General features: G+C 29.4%; 3 protein-coding genes and 1 pseudogene across 3 annotated transcripts; 2 read left to right on the plus strand and 2 right to left on the minus strand.

Moving 5' to 3' along the window:
• Positions 1-977: 977 nt before the first annotated feature.
• On the minus strand, positions 978-4297 carry LOC106355095 (tuberculostearic acid methyltransferase UfaA1-like). Its single transcript, XM_022689509.2, has 15 exons — positions 4122-4297; positions 3507-3778; positions 3325-3427; positions 3141-3236; positions 2996-3051; positions 2798-2921; positions 2655-2717; positions 2496-2555; positions 2270-2431; positions 2107-2180; positions 1927-2020; positions 1692-1828; positions 1528-1608; positions 1278-1383; positions 978-1179 (listed from the first exon to the last, which is right to left on the minus strand). Exons 2-15 carry the CDS (start codon positions 3650-3652, stop codon positions 1105-1107), a joined length of 1377 nt encoding a protein of 458 aa, XP_022545230.2. The 5' UTR covers positions 3653-3778; positions 4122-4297; the 3' UTR covers positions 978-1104.
• Positions 4111-5515, minus strand: LOC111198411. Its single transcript, XM_022689326.2, has 6 exons — positions 5207-5515; positions 5030-5131; positions 4877-4936; positions 4577-4806; positions 4375-4498; positions 4111-4302 (listed from the first exon to the last, which is right to left on the minus strand). Exons 1-6 carry the CDS (start codon positions 5513-5515, stop codon positions 4111-4113), a joined length of 1017 nt encoding a protein of 338 aa, XP_022545047.2.
• Positions 5516-7555: 2040 nt separating this feature from the next.
• On the plus strand, positions 7556-10624 carry LOC106355096 (annotated as a pseudogene).
• On the plus strand, positions 10580-15654 carry LOC106355097. Its single transcript, XM_013795107.2, has 3 exons — positions 10580-10587; positions 10739-10864; positions 15318-15654. Exons 1-3 carry the CDS (start codon positions 10580-10582, stop codon positions 15652-15654), a joined length of 471 nt encoding a protein of 156 aa, XP_013650561.1.
• Positions 15655-23612: the final 7958 nt, after the last annotated feature.

Below are 23612 nucleotides of genomic sequence, written 5' to 3' on the forward strand. Positions count from 1 at the left end.
TGTCAAACTATTTCAAGGATCTTAAAGGAATATGAGGCATTGTCGGGTCAGTTGATAATCTTCCATAAATCTTTCATTCAATTTGGATATAAAATTGAGGAGTCCACTCGGCAGGATCTGCGGGATAATATAGGAATACATAATGTAGGGGGGATTGGATTGTATTTGGAAATATCAGAGAGTCTGGAATGATTGAAAATACGGGTTTTTGGTTTTATACATGATCGTTTAAACAACATAGTTAATGAATGGACATTTAATTTCTTTACCAAAGAGGGGAAGGAGGTGATTATCAAATCACTAGTTACGGTCTCATCGTATTTGGAAATATCAGAGAGTCTGAGAGGATTGAAAATACGGGTTTTGGGTTTTATGCATGATCGTTTAAACAACATTGATGGACATTTAAGTTCTTTACCAAAGGGAGGAAGGAGGTGATTATCAAATCAGTAGTTACAGTCTTACCAAATCATGTAATATCTTGTTATCGTCTGTCAAAGACAGTATAAAAAAGAATTATCACTTGTCAAAGACATATAAAAAAGATTAACGAGTGCGGTAGCACAATTTTGGGACTGCATAATTTTATAGGTTTTCTGAAATTCTGGAATTTAGGAAAATGTATATTAGTGAAAATAACATGTAGCTATGATTTGACTAAAAGTTCAATGTTCTATTTTGTAAATTCTGAAGATATCACTTGCAATATGGATTCTTAAAAGTGGCCATAATAAAAAGGAAGAAACCTATCAGGCTAACCAAGAGGCCAAGACTGTTCTTACTAAAGATCATGTATTAGCAGCCTAATGTTGTATAATAGTTTTTTTTCAAGGTCATAGGAAAGCGAATCAGTCCATAACAGCTTGAGTAAGGAATCAAAACACATTATTTGAGGCGTTTATATATATGATTTTTTTGATGTAGAATAAGTTGATATATGGTCTAGACATACGAGATTATTGGTACAGAATGCAGAATCAATCATGAACGCAGGTTTCTGTTTTAAAGTTTACAGATGTCTCACATGCAAATTTTGAATAAGAAAATAAGACAAGAAATGAGAGTGGTACTTAAAAAGTGTTGAAAGGATTCTTCAACATTTATTTATCCATGAGCATAAGGGAAGCTATGGAATGGATCTCCAAATGCAGCTACATTCCCCGGACGTGAGAACACTACCTATAATGTTGTGCAAACGGATGAAGCTATTCAATCAAGTACTTGTTTAGTGACACTGAGGAAAAAAGGCATGGTTACGTTTATGTTTAATGTGTTACCTGGTAGTCTTCAAGAGTAAGAGTCTTGAAACCAGCTGCACAATAGTCGAAATAATATTCCCACGTCCTTATGAACTTATCATCGAATCCAAGATCCATGATTTGTCTGTTTACAAATATAAAAAAAAATTATTGGATACGAGTGCAAATGTAAAGATTCTGTTTACAAATAACAATATTTTTTATGGGATACGAGTGCAAATGTAAAGATTCCAACCATAAAAATAAAAGTTCTTAATATAGATTTTACTTTTGATTTTCCAAGAAGTTCTTCCTCCAGCATCTCAATGTTTGGTAGTAATGAATCCCAATGTTCTCAACATTTTCTACGCTGTATTTTCTTAGGTATTAGGAAGAGAGTAGAGAAAATACATATATTTCAAGCTAAACTCTGATAAAGAAAAAGGACTTTACCTCAACCGAGAAGAAGAGGCCATGGCAGAAATAACTCTGGCTAAGGAAGGAAGGCATCCACCGGGGAATATGTATTCTTTTATGAAATCCGAGTTTAGTCTGTACTCATTGTAACGCTCTTCGGGTATCGATATGAACTGTTATAATAGGTAAACATTAAAAACTATCAAAGGTTATGAACTATTATTATGATACGTGCTCCAAGGGAAATATGAGGGAAAGAAACAAGTGTTACCTGCAAGACAAAGATGCCGTCTTCTGCAAGCGCAGCTTCACAGTGACTGAAGAATGTATCCATAAACTCGTGGCCAACATGTTCTATCATCTCACTGAAACAACATTCGAAACCTATTGTTATAGACTCATAAAACAGGTTAAGCAGTTCTATACAATAGAGAAGAAATAAATGTATTACCAAGATATGATTCTGTCATATTTTTTAGCATCAGATAGTTGACGATAATCGCAAAGCTCAAATGTAATCCGATCCTGGTGATTCATATGTTATATCCTTAGTTATAGCCTTTTGGTGGGATCATAAATTAAAAAAATCAATCAATGGATGGTTCAACACAAACCTGAAGTCCAGCTTCTTTAACCTTTTCTTCTGCATATTTAAGCTGTTCGATAGATAGTGTAATACCAGTGTATTTACATCCAGTTTTTTTCACAACTTCAATGGCCAAAGTTCCCCATCCACATCCAATCTCTAAAACCTCATGGTTCTTTTCTATTCTAGCCTAAAATATGCAAATGTACTTAGTAAAAACGAGAGAAAATCATGAAGATTATGTTATCCTATACCTTATCAATTAAAAGGTTTATTTTCCTCATCTGTGCAGTTTTCAGATCCTCATCATCTGACTATTAAAATGTTAAATGGAGAAACATTAGAGTTATATTCGTAGCAAAATAACATAAGAGCAAAAAAAAAAAAAAAGAGTGAGGAAATCTCATTGTCACCTTGAATACCGCAGTGGAATAACTCATGGTATCATCCAAGAATAGAGCAAAAAGCTCATTGCTCTGTAAAAATATCAAGTGATAAAGTAAATCAAGAACCCTACCTCATGAGACAGAAAGGATGTGAGCATAAGACAACTTACAAGGTCATAGTGACGTGAAATGTTCCTTCGAGCTTTAGTTAAAGTGTTCTGCCTAGAGAAATGCTTTAGGAACTGTGTTGCAGATGTTAAACCAGCAGTCATAAACATCGGTGTCCACCAACCCCTACAAAATCCATTAGAAAAAGAATGTAACATGACAAGTGAAATCTTAACTTAGCTGAATGTTTGAAACCTTACCTTTTCTTAGAAAGTTTTAAGTTCTTTGAGTTCAATTCTTTGTTAGCAATGAGAATCTGCAAGTTTTTAATCAAGCAGATAGATAGATGTCAGAACCTTCTTACTCAATCTCTGTTCTTCGATAAGCGCATGTACACTACCATACCATGATCAAATTCAGAAGTCCTGAATCTTTATCGGCAAACGAAAAATCTCCATTTATATAAGCATCGGCAAGTCCTAAATCTGCTTGTGTCATAACCTGTAGGGAAAAATAATACTAAAGCTTTTGGAAGAAACGTTATTCATCGAGTTAAAGAGCTGCTTGTGGTGTGATCCTACGTGCCAACCTTCCAGTAAAAATGAGGACTGTGAATCTTTATGACAGATTCTAAGTTACATCTCAAATGGTTTCCTTTGAAAGTGAACATTGTTCCTCCTTCTTCATATACTCTGTTAGGATCTACTAATAAGTACGTGTAACATTAAATATATGAAGCTTTGCATTATAGAGAGAGAGGAGACTGCTCACGTTACGCAACCGGTTGATATGAAATGTCTCAAGAACCTAGTAAATAAAAACCGAGCCCCTTTTTCGATTATAGATGGGGCCATATGTTTTGGGTTGCTCGGAGGAGAAACCATCTCTTTCCCTAACAGACTTTGTGCAGCCGCCATACCAGCCTGTTTATAATATTAACGAACTTTCAATTTACACACAAAAAAACTATTAAGAGAAACAATGAATTGGATTATTTATAGAAGTGATGAATGCCTTTATCTCATCTTCATGACAACCATAGCCTGCAAAAAGGTAAAGGAACCAAATGAATTGGGTTATTCATTCTATCAAGTTTAATTTAAATCCGGTGGGGTCTAGCTAGAGATTGCTACTTGTCCACAAATGATTTGTTTGTTGAAAATGAACTACTATGTTTTTCAGTTAAAATAGACCAGTGTACTTGCCAAATATGTGTATAGGTCTTGATGGATAAGTTTTGATTAACCACACATTGTGGACAAATACCAAAAGTTCACAATTTCTAATACTGTTTTGTGTACGTGTAGATCCATAAGACATTCTAAGAAGAAGGTAGAACGGGTAAAGTTTTCTTTAAACGGTAACCATAGACAATCTAGGCGCTACCTTGATATGAACCACAGAACCATAGACCGCGCTTCCCTTGAATGTTGTTTAGCTCTTGTGAAGCTTTCCAAGCAGAAACAGATGGCAGAGGATGACCACTGGTCCACTTAAACAATGTCATCTTTGGGGTAACCTCAGGATTAAAGGTAAGAAAGAATGGATCATGTTCCTCTCCAAGATTCTGCAAAGAAAACACAGTTCCAATCTCTTCATATAATGGTTAAATTTATATCCAAACGTGTCATCAATATACCTGAATTATATTGAGCCAATATGTGAGGCTCGCTTTATTTCCAGAACTTGTTAGGAAATTCCAAGCGCTCCATGCAACACGATTCCGTGGCATCAGATCAGTGTCACGGTGGAGATATATATCACTACATATCGAGGACATTGACATGTTAATGAATCTAAATAATGCAAATTATACAGATTATTACATGTATGAGGTTTACCTGTAAGCGTAATGGAACGCACCAAGAACCCTGGCTTCATCAGAGGTGGCGTCTTCTCCAAGCAATCTCAGAGCATCTGGTGCGTTCACAGCTAATATACACCTATCGAATACTTCCTGAGATCCATCTTCAGTTGTTACTAAGATGCAACCATCCTCAGATATCGAAACAGATTGTACATTGCAATTCATTCGAATCTTGCATCCTCGTTTCTCCAGTTCTGCCCTAACCTGATCGACAAGTAATATATGTAACCAAACCATGCACGAGTATATAAATACAGTTGTAATAACTAGGAACCTTTGCGGCATAAGTCTCCGAACGACCTGCAACAGTCAGCCATTGTGGCCTCTCAAAGATCTGAGGATGAAATGAAAAACGAAGTAAGAGAACACTCTTATTTTTGGTTTAAGACATGGAAGTTAGAAAGCACTCTTTGAATTATATAAGAACCTGAAGTAAATGGTGGTTGCGGCAAAAGGAAAGAACAGAGTAAGCCGAAAAGTTAAGGATGCTATCTGGTGGGCATGGCCATATGGATCTACACGCCGGTACCTGTTCCAACAACATAATTTAAGATTTCTTGTCTCTCAAGAAATTATGGGGGTAAAAAAACATGCCAAAACTCACCAAGTAAGCCTTTTGAAACAAGGCAGAGTATCCATGAGACTTGAGAAACTCTCCTAAGGTTTCGTTTCGATCGGTATCAGGGTTACGCTCCATCTCTTCGATATATTTTAGTGCGTCTTTATTAAACTTATAAAACTCTGTAATCATTTGCCAGAAATAGGGGTTGAAAATGTTTCTCTTCTGAGCAAACAAGCTTGAAAGTCCGTTGCGGCTTCCCCATTCGCAACCTCTGCCATTGTCGAGGCTCACTGAGAAAGACATGTCTGAAACTTCCATCTTTACTCCTAAGTTCTTGAAGAACTCCATCATGTTCGGATGCGTAACCTAATCAGTAATCACGTGTATATTCATGATCGTTATCCACCTACAGTATGTTTCTTTTCTTTTTTGGAACTCATCCATGTTTCTATTTTTCTGTTAAAAGATTTCAAAAAGTTAGTAAATTTTGAATATCTATAATATTATTTGAAAAGTTAGTTTCATACCATCACATTAATTCTTAGAATGACCATTTATAGTCTTATAGTAATATTCTTGACAAACTAAAATACTAGCTATGTATAATGTCATTATTAAGATTTTTTTAACTCTTATAGTTCTATTTATTTAATAATATTTTTTAAAGTTCTTTTAACTATAATGTTTTTCAAGATCAGATAAAAATGTACATAAAACAAAAAATATGAAATTATATATCTACATATATACGTTATTTAAAATATTATTTAGTAACAAAATTTTAAGTAATATAAGTCGATTGATCCTTTATCATCTTATCTGATCGTAATTTTTACATTAAAACTAATTTGTTTTCTAAACTTGGCTATACTAATACCACTTTAATTAAATTTTTCATATTTAAAAATAAAATCTAATAAATTATACATTCAAAAACTAAGAAAAAAATTGAACTAAATGTAAAATTAATTTTATTTCAGCTATTTCAAACTAAAATAGTTTTATTATAGTTCGAAAGAATGACTATCACCCAATATACATCAAAAATAAATAAGCAAACTGTTTAGATTTTTATCGTATAAAACAACATATTTTTATTTGTTATATGTATATATAAGTTCAGATAAATTTTATAAGCAAATGAAAGTGTATTATTAACTAATTATTATAATTTAGTTATTTTGTAAATATTTGTACTATATAATGCATGAAAACAGAAAAATTACTTACTATACCATTTTCATAATATACTTTTCAAAATGTTATTTACCATTACAATATTGTGACTTTGTTTGAAAGAAACCTAAAACTCAATATTAGCGTAAATATATTTTTTCTTAAAATGATAATGCAAGAAAACGGGAGAATTACATAGCATACATTATATACGGGTACAACATGCTTCATTTTCTTTATATTGCGAAATGTTATTTGTCATTACAATATTGTGACTGTTACAGTTCAAAAATTATTGTGACTTTGTTTTAAAGAAATCTAGAAACTCAATATTAATGTACATATAAATGCAAATGTTAACGATAACAAAGAAAATCAAAACACTTCGTTGAATACTTAGGTTCCTTGTTAGTGTCTAACAGCTCACTATTTTTTTTCAGATTTTCCATATCATAACGAAGGAGCAAGTGTATGTTATTACTGTTTGACTCCTTTTAAAACTTTGATCGTTGAAGCATATTTAAAAACTCGGTTGTAATTAATCATAGGAGAAATTATACTTTTGCCTTGATTTTGGTATCAACATTCATTTTTACCTTTGTTAAAGATATATTTTCACAAATATATTTTTCATTAAAGAGGCAAAAGACTCTTCTATCTTAGTTTTATAATATAAATAAAATAATAAATAAAATAATAAAAAATAAATAAACATATATAGAAAATGAAAATTTTTATAGTTTTCGGATTATACGTTTTAAATTCAAACTTTTTATAATTGTTTTTGAATTTTTTTCAAATTATCTTTTTGAAATTCATAAATTCCTTTTGAAACTATTTTCAAATTTTTTTAATATTTTTTAATTATTTGTTTATATATTTATTAAAATCTTAAACCTCACCTCCGAAAACTTCATCCCTCAAATCTAAACTATGTATAAGTCTTAATTAGTTAACTATACGGTTATAAGTGTCTATTTGACTCTTTAAAAGTAATGGTAAATGTGACCTAGGTAAACATGAAAAATGGCTTTAGAAATATTTAATTTAAGCAATATATCTTAATCATATTATTATACTTCAAAATATTATTCGAAAATCAGTTTGTACGTGTTGTGTTCATGTTAAATTTTATAATGATATCTAAAATTATTATGATCCAATATAAGTAAATCAACAGTTGAAGCAGTTAGAAATTATTATGGTCCTTGGGTAATGGGTATTAGTGCCGGCTGGTTCCAGACCAGGGGGATTAGATGGTTGGCAATCGGAAACCACGTGTGGAATACGGACCGTTGGGCAAACGGAAACCACGTGCAGATTACGGGTCACCTTTGAACCTCCTATTAAAAAAATATAAATTTTTTTATTAATTTTATAAAAAAATATTTCATACATTTTATTCAAAATAAATATATAAATTTTTTTGTCTAAGATTATAATTTTAAATTTAAGAAAATATAAAAATTGTTTATTGTGTCTAAGTTTTATGTTCAACTAAATAAAAATAATAATTTAATAAGGTGATTGACAATATTTATGTGATGCCGTATGTTTTCACTTTTGAGCTTTTTTTAGAAGTTAAAAGCAGTTTGCTAACAGCAAGCTACGAATTGAGAGTCTAAAGGCGGAAGTTGAAGCCGCTATGGCAGATACTGCAGGAGATGACACTCTCATCGCTCAGCTTAATCTAGAACTCCTCAGAGCTTATAAGGATGAAGAAGATTTCTGGAGGCAAAGGAGCAGACTTATGTGGCTTGCAGCAGAAGATAAGAACTCATGTTTTTTTCACGCAGTCTACAAAGGGAAACGGGCCAGGAACTGAATTGCTATTATAGAAAATGCTGAGGGCAGTGCACTGTATGAGGAAGCTCTTATAGCACATGAGATAACCACTTTCTACCAGTCTATCTTCACTGCAAATTTTGGAGCAAACCTCCTATACGAGCCAAAGACTGTAGTTGATCAAGCAATCTCATTGTGTAAACCAGACAACCCAAATTTACCGACACCATCTCTTCGTTGGATAAAGTAACTATCATATCTTTGTACAGCTTCATAGATACGCATAAACAAAGGGCGATTCATCTGAAATCTTCGCCGGAACATCATCTCATTGAACAAAGGATTATCAGAAAAAAAAAATTAATCGTTGAAGAGATTGCAAGAAGAATTTTCACGGTCACGATTGATTACTATATGACCGGGAACATATACTCCATGGAAAGCCTCCGAGTCAGCTAGGTTTTGAGCAATGAGAAAATTGTTGTTTGTAGTAATTTGAGCAAGAAGAAGAAGAAGAATGTATTTGAGATTAACTTAAAATTGTATTAAAATTATATTTGAAATGAACTTCCATAGTTAAAATTCATCTTTTATATGTAGAATTAGAAAATGTTGCTGATATTGATCTTATTTCCAGTATGGTACCATTATATTGTTATTTCATCTCTTACACAATTTGTCGTTGCATTCATAAATTATCTCATGTGCTTACACAATTTGTTTTGCATGCATAAGTCATCTCATTAGCTTACACAATTTTTTTTTTTTGCATTCATAAGTCATCTCATCTCTTACACAATTTTTATTGCATTCATAAGTCATTTCATGTCTTACACAATTTTTCTTTGCATTCATAAGTCATCTCATGTTTTACACAATTTGTCTTTGCATTCATAAGTCATCTCATCTCTTACACAATTTGTCTTTGCATTCATAAATCATCTCGTGTCTTGCACAATTTGTTTTGTATGCATAAGTCATCTCATGTGCTTACACAATTTGTTTTGTATGCATAAGTCATCTCATGTGCTTACACAATTTATCTTTGGATCATAAATCATTTCATGTCTTACACAAGTTGTCTTACACAATTTGTTTTTTCATGCATAAGTCATCTCATGTCTTACACAATTTGTTTTTTCATTTATAAGTAATCTCATCTCTTACACAATTTGTCTTTGCATTCATAAATCATCTCATGTCTTACACAATTTTTTTTTTGCATGCACAAGTCATCTCATTTGCTTACACAATTTTTTTTTTTTTTGCATGCATAAGTCATCTCATCTCTTACACAATTTGTCTTTGCATTCATAAATCATCTCATGTCTTACACAATTTTTTGCATGCATAAGTCATCTCATATGTTTACACAATTTTTCTTTGCATTCATAAGTCATTTCATGTCTTACATAATTTTTTTTTCATTCATAAGTTAGACATGTCTTACACAATTTTTATTTGCATTCATAAATTATCTCATGTCTTACACAATTTGTCTTTAACCAGCTAAATCAAACGAAGATATTACTATTTAACCATCTAAACCAAGCAAACATATTACACGATTTTTTTTTAACCAGCTAAACCGAGCGAAGATATTACTATTTAAGTCATAAATCATCTCATGTCTTACACAATTTGTTTTTGCATGCATAAATTATCTCATATGCTTACACATTTTTTCTTTGCATTCATAAGTCATATCATGTATTTTGCATTCATAAGTTAGGCATGTCTTACACAATTTATCTTTGCATTCATTAATTATCTCATGTCTTACACAATTTGTCTTTGCATTAATAAATTCTTGCGGACCAGCTAAACCAAGTGGAAATATTACTAACACAAGAAGAAAAATACAAAAAATGTTCAAATTTGACCATGTCTGGCCAATCCTTAAAGGTTAAGAAATTTCCAAATAATTTCCCTAACAGAGCTGATGCATTGCAAGAAGAAGTTCGAAATGTTATGTCATCTCCATCACCTCAAGTAGAGTCATCGCCATCTCCCGGTATGGATTCATTTGATCTAAATATGAATAGCAAATATGCTACTTTTAATTTATCTCAAAGACCTATGGGTGTGAAAAAGGAAAGAGAAACAAAAAAAATATGAGGAACAATTTAAAATAATGATGGAGAAAAATAATAAGCTTATCAAAGCTATTGCTAAAGATACTTCTGAAAGAAATAAAATTCAAAGATAAAAAAAAGTCGAGGTACAAAGAAAGCAAGAGTATAAAATATTATTTGCGGATTTGAGCTCTATAACTGATCGAGTATCTCGTGCGTATATTGAAAACGAAAGAGAAATAACTTTGAGAAGAAGATCATCAACAAGCCAACATGAAGAACATGGACAAGGTTCACAAAGCCAACATTATGGATTTCAATATCAAGCATCTCAAATTCAAAGAGATCACATTCAAGGAGATCATGTTCAATGACAACTATGTCAAGGTGAAGATCAAATGCCACCAACATGAATAGTTATACACAGTAGACTATCTACAGGCGATAGGATAATGAAGCGGGGAGGACCTGTCAACACTGCTTGCTCATTATGTGATTAACCATTGGAAACCAGGAACCATCTGTTTTTTGAATGCAGATTCTCTGAAATTCTGTTGGAAAATCTTGTAAGAGGAGTGATGAGAAGAGCTTTTACGAGAAGTTGGAGAGAGATAGTTGATTTGATCTCCATAGATCAAAACACTGCAAAGCAGTTCACATTGAGGTATATTTTTCAAACGATTATTCATGGAATATGGATGGAGAGGAATAGAAGAAGGCATGGTGAGAAGCTTTTGAATACAACAACTCGGATCAGAATCATGGAGAAAAATATCAGAAATAAATTTTCATCGGTTCAGAGAATGGGATACACAAAGTTGGAGGATGAACTTAGATTCAGGTTCACAACAAGGCCAGCTTCAAGTTTAAAGAAGAATATAGATTATAAAATGTATAAAAAATCTGTTCTTTCATATGAAGCATTGTAAATGTAACACAAAGAAGTTTTTGAATGAATAAAATTTAACATTCATTCAAAAACAAATGTCACCAAATGACCAACAAGATTTTTCTCATTACCATTATTACCTTAGCGGAAACGAATTGCCTAAATTTTAAATTAATTCTTTTAGTTTATTATTTCATTTAATATTAGTTTGTTGTGTGTACTGTTTATTTGGTTTGAGTTTTGTAGTTTTATGTTTTGAGTGCTTATTTAAAATTTAATATGCATGTTAATCTTATCCATCTTATATTATTTATTTCCATATTTTATAAAATACTAATTAAAATTTTACATTATTAAAAATAAAATATAAAATTTCTATGATATTTTAAATTTTTAAATATAAATTAAATGATAATAATCATTTAGTCATTTCATTCTTAAAAAAATAGTTATGTAAAAATAATTGAAAAATACAAATAGTACATTATATTTATATTTAGTTACAAATTTGAACTAATTAATAATAATAATTGAATTATATTGTTAGATGGAAACATTATAAAATATGTATATTAAATAATTGGTGTGATGAATAGTGTTACACCAAATTTGATGTAACACTTATTCACTCTACACCAAATTTGATGGGATGATGTCATTTGTTATGTTTTATTGGAGATGAAATTACACCAAGTTTGGTGTTTTAGTGTCCCATTGGAGTTGAGCTAAATACAATAATAGTTGCGTTTTACACTGGGAGCTAATAGGGAAATTGCCACAAATATCACATTCATAGTACAATTTTTCATGTTTACCCTAATCACTTTTACCATCACTTTTAATGAAGGGAAAAAGACACTTATACCCCTAGGGTTAACTAATCTAGACTTAAGATTTAGAGTTGAGGAGTAGAGTAGGGTTTTTGGAATATGAAATTTAGGATTCTAATAAATATATAAATAAATACTTAAAAATATATTAAAAGATTTAAAAAATAGTTTCAAACATCATTTTCAAATTTCAAAAATAAAATTTGAAAAAATAAAAAAATCGAAAAACAAATTCAAAAAAAATTTATAAAAAAGTTTGAATTTGAAAAAATATAATTCGAAAACATGAGAAATAATTTATTATTTTTTATTTTATTTTATTTTTTATTTATTTAAATAATGATTTATTATATATATAGAGAATAATGAAGAATGTATTTTTGAAAATGTCCCTTTAATGGTGGTAAAGATGAAAAGTGGTACCATGAAATTGGTAAACATGAAATTTTTCCGAGCTAATTACCCCCCCCCCCCCCACCCCCACCCAAAAGATTTATTTTTGAAAATGTATTTTTTATAAAAAGGCAATAGATTTTCTTTCATCCACAATTTTATTTATGATTGTTAAGACATAAGAGAGTGTACGCAATATTTAGTCTTTTCAAACTTAACTAATTAATACTGAATTTAGTTCCTAGTCTGAGCCACTGAAATACAAATGATATACAACTAGTCACATAAACATCAAATATATACATACTAGTTGTTTTGTCTGCACATGCGGACATAATCTTCTTACCTAAACTTATGAATTTATGTCATTAATTCAAAACCAGCATGAAAAGTTATTATTTATGTTCCATAAAGTTTTAAAACAAACATGAAATTATTTATATATAACAAAGTTTTTAATCAAATATATATATATATATATAGTTTTTATTGTGTAAAATTCTAAAAGCACTCATATATTAAAAATATTTTATAAAATCTCTTTATACAAATGTTTTTGCTTAATTGATATATTAACTTATAAATTGTTTTATATCATAAATTTTTAACTTTTATAATAGAAGACTATTATTCATGGAGAACAACATAATATATATAAGAATTATCTTTTTAATATGTTTTATTTTTACAAGTTCGTTATATTAATTTATAATCAGTTATCTAATATAACATATAAATCTATATTATTAATACAATTTTTTTAATTATATAATAAATTATATGTAACCATTTATTAAAGGTACCAACGATTTTAACTGCTCTAATTTTTAACATGAGAGCTCAGAAGTATAAACATCACTTGCAAATAATAATATAGATAGATATAAGTAAAAAGTAAAATCAACAAACAAGCCTCCGTGATTTATTTGCTAACAATTGCTAAATTTGTTATTTTTGTTATAGCCATTTTTTGTTAATGAGTCAAATAAATTATCTATTGTAGAGATTTTTGAATAGTAATAATTAAAAGTATTTGGTAATGAGAGAAAAATCAACTTATTTTTTTCTTAAACCAAATTATTTAAAATGTGTTTTAGTGATTAAAACCATCAACTATTTTTCACTAGGAAGAAAGCCCCTCAATTAAGTTATAAGGTTTTAAACCAGGGTGACAAATGTTAGCGGCTTGTAAGTTAAGGGGTTATACCTTTTAAAAAAAATTGTTGAGAGTTTATTTTACAATTCAAAAATTGTTGAGACCATCTTTTTTTTTTTGAATATCAAGAGGTTCAGGGTTAAAACTTGTAATCCCCTAAACCTGAAATCACATCATGTTATATTAATTGCGTTCCAGCAGTTCTCTAACACAATAGTGGTCCTTTCTATTTGAGGTAATAACCTCTGGTACCAACTTATCCATCTTTACAACCAATTTCAATATGAAACAGATTTTAAATTGCTTATGTATCATTCGTTTGATGAAATTCCAAAAGAAATGTCGTAGCACCAAATATATTTTCTTTTAACAACAATCCTTTTCTCTTTCTTTTTTTTGGTAGGATATGATATCAAAACATTATGTACTTAAACGATTCTTGAAGTAGTTACTAACATAATTTCTCAGTATCTGACCTCTATTCCCTTTATAACCAACGAAGCAACGCTCAATATCATATGCATAATGCAAGACACTCTTCCTTATGCTTTTCGATTGTAGCTCAATTCTCCATCTTCATCTATATCACTATACATGCCCCATCGTTGCTCTATGAATTTATGTGTGATTTGTGTAAGTGTGTTATTTTCATCGCATTGAGTTTTCCTATTAAAGAAATGGAGATTCAAATCAAGATAGGTTGCTTCTACCTAGAATAAGAAAATTTATCGATTATAAAAAATTAATAATATATTAACTGGACCAAAAAGTAAAATATACAAATCGCGATGATTTCTCCAACAGAGCCCAACGAATATCTAAAATGTCCATCAGATTAAACTTGAGACCCATTTAACGCCTCATAACATATTTATCAATCAAATATAAGGGGGGGGTTAGTGGGGAGATAATTCACACTGATTTCAAAAGTCGAGAGGATTTTACTTCTGTAAATATTTTCATTAATTCTGACAATATGTCTTTCCATATTTATAGAATCCATATAATCTTTTGGTTGATTGGTGATGACTTATTGTGATTTATGTTAACTTTTGTCTACTATTGTTTATCTATTTTCCATATAATATATTCAAAATAAGGTATGTTCAATTGTGTATAAACAAAATGAGTGTCCTAGAATTGTTCTTTACTTTTTATTCATCATCAAAGCTCGCAAGATAATAAAAGTTTCTGGTTACTCACTTTTCTTATCTTTTTTTTATGATCTATTTCTCTGTTTTTCATTATATCATATATTAAAATGGTTTGATTGTCATATCTGTTTCTTTCAAGTTTACGTTTGATTTCATTATTTTATTTGTTTAGACTAGTAGCAAGAACCTTGATGTTTACCTGTTTGTTTGTGATAAATATTTTTGTGTGTATGTTCTTACTAATATTGATTAACTTCACATAAGATTGCAATGGGTGATAAAAAAAAATCAGCATAGCCTATGGAATTCAGAGGAAACCAAGGTTTTAATGGAATTCAAAAAAACTCAGTATAGCCTACTCACAACTATTTATAACTCATTTTCATTTGTGATGGTGTTATTTTTTGGATTTATCATTTTGATGTGATGTTGTATGACTGTGGAATCTCTTTCATAATTTTTTTGTGGATAAAAATTTTTGGGTTTATCATTTTGATGTATTGTAGTGTGACTGTGCATAGAATCTATTTCATAGAGTTGCATAGAATCTCCTCGAAAGACGTGCGTTGGACGTCAGATGAAAGGGAATTGACATTTTGACCCTCCTTTCTTATACACATCGACCGTTATAACCCTGATCCAACGAACCTATAAAGGTCCTAAACCCAAACAAATGAGTCAAAACCACCAACAAGCGCATACGTTTCAAACGCCGGGAAACGCAAGGGCGCGACGGAGAGTGATTTCAGTTTCGATCCAAGAGCCACTTTGTCTACATCGAACTGTCTTTTGGCCGGCTACATGGCTCACGAGTTCCTCACGTGGGAGACCATGTTGGGCCGAAAGCTATATCCTGGATGGGCTGAAGTTGGGCCGCTAGACTCGCCGTCGCAGAAACACAGGGAAGTGAAGAAGAAGGCTGCTCACCAGAGCTACTCTAAGGTGGCGAATGTGTTCAAAACAGATGGGACCCACGTTCCTGGTGTGGTTAACCCGACCCAGCTTGCTAAATGGATCCAGATGTGGGTATAATAATCATAGGTATTATCACTATCATCATCACCTCTAGTTTTGTTTAGTCTTTTGTTTATCGTCTTGTCAGGCAGTTACGTTTTAATAGTACGTACATCTTTACATGCGCCTCATGAATATCATTGTTTAAATTTCATCATAGATCTTGGAAACAACATATAAAAATCTTGACTTGAGTAAAGATTCCTAATATTACTATAAGAAAGAATTCCTAATATTACTATAAGAAAGAATCTAATTCTCTCTTATCACGCAAAAATATTTGTAGTTAAATAAGTTTGTGTAGACACGTAGTTATGTGTGAGTATATATACATTGCATACGTGTGTTGTACGCAAATCAAGAATTTATTGTGTCCAGAGACAACATGCTTGCAGTGTACACTCCGATCAAAAAGATCAGTACTTCCAGAAATGCAAACAAGAAAAAAGGTTTGGATTTCCAGTTGCTCATTGTCGGCTTTGATTGGTGACTGAGTTACCATTGATTAAGTTTGAGTTAGAAGGATAACTCAAAAAATGTTACCAAGCAAGAATTGTTTTTATGTTTTTGAGTTAATGTTTGAGTTATAATGTGTTGTACTTGAATTAAAGTTTTGAGTTATCTCTTTACTAAAATTGATAAATCAAGTTCTAACTCAACATCAAGAGAAAAGTGATGGGTTAAGGTTTGAGTTATTGTTTTTTGGTTTTCAACTGATTAATACACGTTCACTTTTAACTATTTAAAACAAATTAATTTTTTAATTGATCACATGGATGTGTACGTTAACATCTAATTATTTAAACATTTTTCTATAATTTTAGTTATTAATTCTGCTTGATGATTATAGTGTTATAGACATAAAAATATTTATGTATATGGAAGCCTTTTATAATATACAATTCACAGATTTAAATATCTTTAATTAAATTTCAATTAATATATATTTATTTTATCTAATACTTTTATTAAATTTCTTATAAATATTATTGATGTTATTAATATTTTATTATTTTGAAGTATATATCAAAAATTATTGTAACAAAAATAGTAATTCACATTTTAGTGAAAACTCATTATATAATTTATATATAAATATATATATGCACTTTTTGTTATAAAAATATGTTCAAATACATTTCCTTAGGTTGATTTAATTTTTTTTTTAATTTTCTGAATAAATTTTATTAAATTTATGATAAATGTTACTATTATTGATATTCATAATATTCTCTTAAATGATATATACTGCAATTTATACATCAAAAACGTTACCAGTCAATTATTCTAAAAATATAGTAACTCATATTTTAACTGCAATCTCACTACATAAATCTACAGTTTTTACCACAAATTTTTTACTGCAAACTACATCAAAGTATAACTTTTTTTGTAATTCAACTCTAATACTACATGTAACCAATCGAAGCCGTCATTTTAATCTCAAAAAAGAGAGCTGGGTTATCAAAATTACTAACAATGTTGATGACTCGCGCGATAAGATAGAGGTTAACGTTGCCTAAGATATAGGTCAACTCATACAGTATTGTAAACGTAGGACATGCGGCTTGTTAACGCCACATTTAGAATTTATCAACTAAGATCACTTCCAAATATATCAGATTCAGTAGTATCAAAACGATGTAGGTCCGGACTGAAAATCCAGCTATAAGAATAGCTATTATAAAAGGTCGTATAAAAAGTGGGGGAGCAAGAAATTTTTTCAACCGGGTTAATCTTATATAACAATAATAATACTAAAATAATAATATATAAAATAATAATTTTTGGATAATTATTACATATGATTTTTAAATTTATTGATTATTGCTGAAAAATTGAAACAGATTTGGAGTTAAATATTATAATTAGAATTGATAGTTTAAATTAATTGATATTGAAATATCATCTATTGACATTTATATAGGTTATTATTTTACCCAATTTTTACTAGTATTAAAATTAGAATCAAAGGATAGTTGTTTTAATGTATTTGAAACCATCAAAGCAATGATAATTTATCTAAAAGAAAAATACATAACCTTAATTTTAAATTTAATTCATTAACAATCGCTTTAAATTTTTGTATGTTCTGCAATTCAAACAAGGGAAATGATACAAATACGTGTTTTACTTTATTTGGAAACCTATTTTTTGTAGCTAAAATTACTTATATGGGTTTAAATTTTAGATGATAAAATAGTTTCTTTAGTTGGAGTAACGTGGATTTCACAAAATATAAGGGTCAATCGAAAATTTGTACTGGGATAAATGCTGTAAATTTGGACAAAACATTTTAGATAATTAAAACTAGTGGGGTCAGCTGACCCCCTCCCTTCAACATACCTCTGCCTATGCCTCTGTATATAAAAAAAAATGATGTAAATGAAGGAACGCGGATTAAACGCGAGTCCGAAAAATGTTTCAGAAAACAAAATGCGTATGCAACATTTGATCTCTCTTTTGCCTTAATTTTAATAAATTGGCTTTATTTTATTTATTTTTTTGGCTTTTGGAGAACTGACCTAAAGCTTGAAGTTAAATACAAAAGTTAACATTTAAAAAAAAAAAATTTGTATTACTTTATTATCTTCATATTTTATTTACAACATTGTCATTATCATCAATACATCAACCATCATGAACAATCAATTTAAGCTTTAAATGTTCCTTAAATCAACATTTACATCTTTATATCCTTATTTTTTACATACACACACCATTTCTAATTCACTTTTTTCTCATTTCATTCCAAAATCCTAACTATTTGATTTCAACATTTATAAATTTATTGGAGTTACTCAAGTTCATGTCTCTTAGTCAATAACGAGTGGGTAACTAAACATGAATTTTATTGGATTTAAGAATTATATTTTTTCAGGTCTGTTTCGCGAAGAAATCTTCTCCCTCGAAAAAACTTCTAGAGAAGTATTTGAAGTATTTTGGTCAATATATATGTTAGTTGTGCAACTGATTATTTTTACAAAAGACTTCTCTCTCTAATACGTATGTTAGTTTTGAAATTTACCATTTGCAAAATTTTGTTTTTTCAAAGAAGACTTCTTGATAAGTCTTCTATTAGACCGATTTCAGTCACATGATGTTTTTAAAGTCTGCCAGGAAGTTTATGTAGGTTAGTTCTACAATTGATAATAAAGAATGAACCATTTAATATGTATTAGAAGATTTTTTGAAGACTTGTAAATAACTTTTCTTAAATTTTATTCCAAAATTCTGGTCGAATTTTGGATTTTGAAAGCAGACTTCTTCTATAGAAATTTCATGTGGAGATTTCAAATTTTAATTTTTCGCTTAATTCATGTGAATTCTGTCGGGAAGTCTTCGAAGAATATTTTTGAGAAATCTGCTTGAGAAGTATGACGAGAAGTCTAGCGAGAAGTGTGCTATGAAGTCTGATGTCTTTAGATCTGAAAAAAACATTCATATCTAAAAATGTTTAAAATGATTTTAACCAATTTTTTTTTTAAAAAATAAAACTTTTAAACTTAAATAAAAATAAAAAATTACAGCTAGTTTAATATATATATGTATATATATATTTTAATTTCAATTTAACATACAAAACCAAAATATACTTTATATTATTTGAAACAGATTGGGTTTCTACATGATTTTGGCTATTCTTCCATTCCTACAAATTCCCATCTTATTATGTATTTAACACGCCAATTACTCTCTTTTTTTGTAACTGACAACCCAATTACTCAATAAATTAATTTTTTTTTGTCAATATTCAATAAATTATATAATATGAAGAATCTACGACCCAAGGAACATTACAAAGCAAAGGTTCACTACACAAACACAATTCAAAATTTCACCACTATATTACTGAAAATGCATTTTCATAATTGATGATAAAATGCTATAACCATTAATTAACTTATTTTACTTATCTGTTTCTTTTTCTCCTCTATATAACTGCATTGGCCAAAATATATGAATTCAGATCATTAACTTCCAAGTTGGATTTTTCTTCTGCTTTATTTCCAGTTATGTGATAACATAGTTGAATTGTTGATGATGGCATTATAATCATCATTATTCATCTCCAACACTACAGTTTCCACCACCACTAGGTCGTCATTATTATTGTTATGATCTTCATGTTCATCCAAATATCAAAACGAAAAAACTATTCCCTCTGATTTATAATAAAGGTTGTTTTAGATAAAAAAACCATGAAGATTAAGAAAATTGTTATTTTTTAAAAAGGTATTTAATATATAGATTATATACAACTGAACTAATTCTTAAACAAATAATTATAATTTGATTGGTCAGGATATTTGTGACAAAAAAAAGATTGGTCAGGATATAATAAAGCAAAAATTACATAGTCTATATTAATATGCACATATATCTTATTTAGAACAATTTCAGTATTCTTTTCTAATAAAGTAAACAAAACAAATTCTCAAATCTATTCTAATAAATTATTATTTTCAAGTACTCGCATGTACTAAGTAACAAAGTGGGATAAAATATTACAAAAAAAAAACTCTTTTTCAGTAAGTAATCGAAATAATAAGAATTTGTTTGTAACAAGTTGAGTACAAGTCTAAATGAGAGTCTAAAAAAAACTCTTTTTGAGTAAGTAATCGAAAAAAAGAGCCATCAGCGTCCTTCTATTCTATTCCATGCACTTCAATCTCTTTTTTTTTTTTTTAATTCCCTCATTTAGTTAGATCTCTCACTCCCCGTATTTTTGTTAACAAAAGTCATTTAAATCAAAACTCAAACTAATATTTAAAAGGCAAAATTATTTTTTAGGCCAAAAAAATGATAATTATGTCCTATTAGGCTAATTTGTTTTTGTATCATCTTTTCCTCTAATACTCTTTAGTATTTTCCAAAATAATTCAAATAAATAGTTTTATAAACAAAAAAAAAAATCAAAATTGTAACTACCGATGAAATACCTATATCAACTTATTGGTATTTTTTTCCAGTTCTAAAAATGTTTAAATCATAATTTCATATTATGTTCTACAAAAAATAGAATTGACATTCTACATATTAGAAAATGTAATCCACTTTTATCATTGAATCTAATATGTTTAGAATACGTGATCTACGTAAATAATAGTAATCTAAAAATATTTGAAAAACACATTTCACGCTTAATCTGTAGAATCCGGAATCTACGCATTACTATAAATCTAAAATCTGTAGAAATTGAAATCCACACATACTATAAATCTAAAACTAGTAGAAATCAATTTCAAACATGTTTACTGTGTTCTACATATAGTAGAATACAAATTCTACGGATAAGGATAATCAGTTCCAAAAATATGGGAAGAGAATATTTGGAAATATTCAGTTTCCTTATATTTATTAAATCATTTAAAAAAATTGTGATTTACAAAATCAAATTTTAAATTAAAAAAATAAAGCATCGATTTGGAAACTTCTTCTCACGTCATCTTCTTCTCCCCTTTGTTCTTCAAGGAAAAGAGAAAAATTGGTTTTGATTGACTAGAAATTGAGTTTTATGAGTTCAACTCGTGTTTATTTGGTTCAAATCAAGTGAAAATCAAACCGGATTTAACCAACAAAAATCAGGAAATCGATTTGGATGACTTATCTGGGCACGAGATCGATCGATCCCAAAGACGCGTCCGATCGATCGAAGTGGGGTTGAGCTTCTGCGATCGAGTGACCTAGGCTTGGTCGATCAGCATATGCTCCGCATATTTTTGTTGTTCTGGATATATTTATCCGGATCGACCGGTTCAGATCGAACGGTTTCTTACGGAATCCGGTCAATCCCTTTGAGAAAAAAAAAACTTCGAACTTTAAGTTTTTTTTTGGGGATTTTTAAGATATTTGTTTTAAAATTATTTTAGTTAAAAATTATATTTTCATATTTAACAATTGTTTTATTAATTGTAATTTTGAATTTTTAATTGAAATTAAGGGCAATATTGCCATTTTGAAATTATTCAAACTAATAGGACATAAAGTATATGAGATTAGCCTAATAAGAGTTATCATTTTTTGGGCCTAAAAAATAATTTTCCCTATTTAAAATCCATAGATCAGCATTTACTTTGTCATTCAAAGCATTTACGAAAGACCAAGCATAACAATGAGATAATTTCATATTTGAAAAGATTTTTTCCTCATGAACACAACAGAGTGAGTGAACAAAAAAAAGACAACAGAGTGAATCCTCAATAAGGCAAAACACATGGTTATTTTTCGTTTTCCTATAATTATTTTCATCTAAGAAAAGTTCGTCTACATTTTATGTCAAACATATTCTTTTGGGGACATAATATGAATGTCACAAAAGAATTAATATATAACGTTTTTCGTGAACATAAAATAGAATAACTTGTAATTTTTTTCTTATTACGAAGCTGGATGCCAGATAATTCAAAGACTACGGTAATCGTTTCGATATAATTAATCACCCTTTTGGATAAGATATAGATTATAAACGGTAATTATAAACTGATTATTCTATTTAATTATTTATATAGATCATGTTCATGGTCAACCTCTCCGTTATATTGAAATGGCGAAGACTTCCGTTGAAAGAAAAGAAGATCTTTTTTTTTTGAACAAAAGAAAAGAAGATCAAGTAGTAGTAATTAAAAAGAAAAGAAGATATGTAATAGTGGAACTGTGAGTCAGTCTTTGAATTTCGACAGATCTGTAAGTCACCAATTTGACATTCTATAATCCTTATTTTAAAAAACATCTACTTAGAGAGATAATTAACACAAGTAACTTTTGAGCTGATTATTCTATTTAATTATGCATATAGATCATGTTCATGTTCAACCCCTCCGGTATATTGAAATGGTGAAGACTTCCCCGTTGAAAGAAAAGAAGATCAAGTAGTAATTATAAAGAAAAGAAAATAGGTAATAGTGGAACTGTGAGTCAGTCTTTCAACTTCATTTCGAGAGATATGTAAGTGACCAATTTGACGGACATTCTATAATCCATATTAGAGAGATAACTAACACAAGTAACTTTTAACCATCAGCCATTTGGACTTGAGCTATAAAATTTTCAGTTTTTAGTTCATTATACCGGATCTTTCTTAGTAGATTTCACATAAAATGGATTGCACGCTAGAAATAAAAATAACAGTTTTTATTAGAACAGTTGTTTTAATGTTTTAGCAAATACCTTATTTATTCATTTATACGAATAATTCTTGGGATTGGTGGACTAAAATCTATCTGTTTATGTCAGTATGATGTTGAGTTTGGAATTATAATATATATATATACACACACTATTTAATGTTGAAATAAATTTTCATCAAATATTTGTTTGACTATATTAATTAAAACTTGGCTTTGGTTTGTCGTGTAAACAAAGAGAAAATCACAAGTTGACCGGATAAAAGGGTCGTTGATAGCCGCCCCGATCACTGCCAAAGAGAAAACTGATGTTTGTTTTTAAGGATTTATTATTTATTGGTTGTTGTGTTCCGATCTAAGATTACCTCATGATTGAATAATGAAATAAAATTTTGATGCCAAGAAATTATAATTAGATAGTAAACAATTTATGATGGTAAGTCTAGAAGTGTAAAGTTAACGTTTTGGGTTTTTTGTTAATTTGTTCATTATTCACCAAAAAAATGTACTAGTTGAGGTACTAATTCATCTATAATAGTAAGCCAAACGTAAGATTCAAGTTGATTTTTATAGTTAAAATATTCAAGTTGAGGAATTTATATACCATCTATCTGAACACATATACATATGTATTTATTTTTGACAGTTTAAGAATCTTAACATACATATTTTTGTTGATGTCATCTAACTAGAAAAAATAACACAAATCGATGTATTTCACATATTTATTTTAATCACTTATAATAAATAAAATTTTAATTAATATTAGTTATTTAATTTATAAAGGGAATATTTTTAAAATTAAATATTAAAAATTAGATTACTATATTTTTAGTTTTATAAAATTAA

This window comes from Brassica napus, chromosome A7 (assembly GCF_020379485.1).
Source record: "Brassica napus cultivar Da-Ae chromosome A7, Da-Ae, whole genome shotgun sequence".
NCBI lineage: Eukaryota > Viridiplantae > Streptophyta > Magnoliopsida > Brassicales > Brassicaceae > Brassica > Brassica napus.

What these genes read in the sequence shown, in the direction of transcription:
- LOC111198411 (XM_022689326.2), bottom strand. Translation starts at nt 5,515, where the DNA reads ATGATGGAGTTCTTCAAGAACTTAGGAGTAAAGATGGAAGTTTCAGAC. An exon ending in GCGTTCCATTACGCTTACAG is followed by an intron (nt 4,499 to 4,576) that starts GTAAACCTCATA and finishes CTCGATATGTAG; the next exon opens with TGATATATATCTCCACCGTG. An exon ending in ATTGGCTCAATATAATTCAG is followed by an intron (nt 4,303 to 4,374) that starts GTATATTGATGA and finishes TTTTCTTTGCAG; the next exon opens with AATCTTGGAGAGGAACATGA.
- LOC106355097 (XM_013795107.2), top strand. An exon ending in GCAAAGCAGTTCACATTGAG is followed by an intron (nt 10,865 to 15,317) that starts GTATATTTTTCA and finishes ACCACCAACAAG; the next exon opens with CGCATACGTTTCAAACGCCG.
- LOC106355095 (XM_022689509.2), bottom strand. Translation starts at nt 3,652, where the DNA reads ATGGCGGCTGCACAAAGTCTGTTAGGGAAAGAGATGGTTTCTCCTCCG. An exon ending in ATATCAACCGGTTGCGTAAC is followed by an intron (nt 3,428 to 3,506) that starts GTGAGCAGTCTC and finishes AGATCCTAACAG; the next exon opens with AGTATATGAAGAAGGAGGAA. An exon ending in ACGGCATCTTTGTCTTGCAG is followed by an intron (nt 1,829 to 1,926) that starts GTAACACTTGTT and finishes CTATTATAACAG; the next exon opens with TTCATATCGATACCCGAAGA.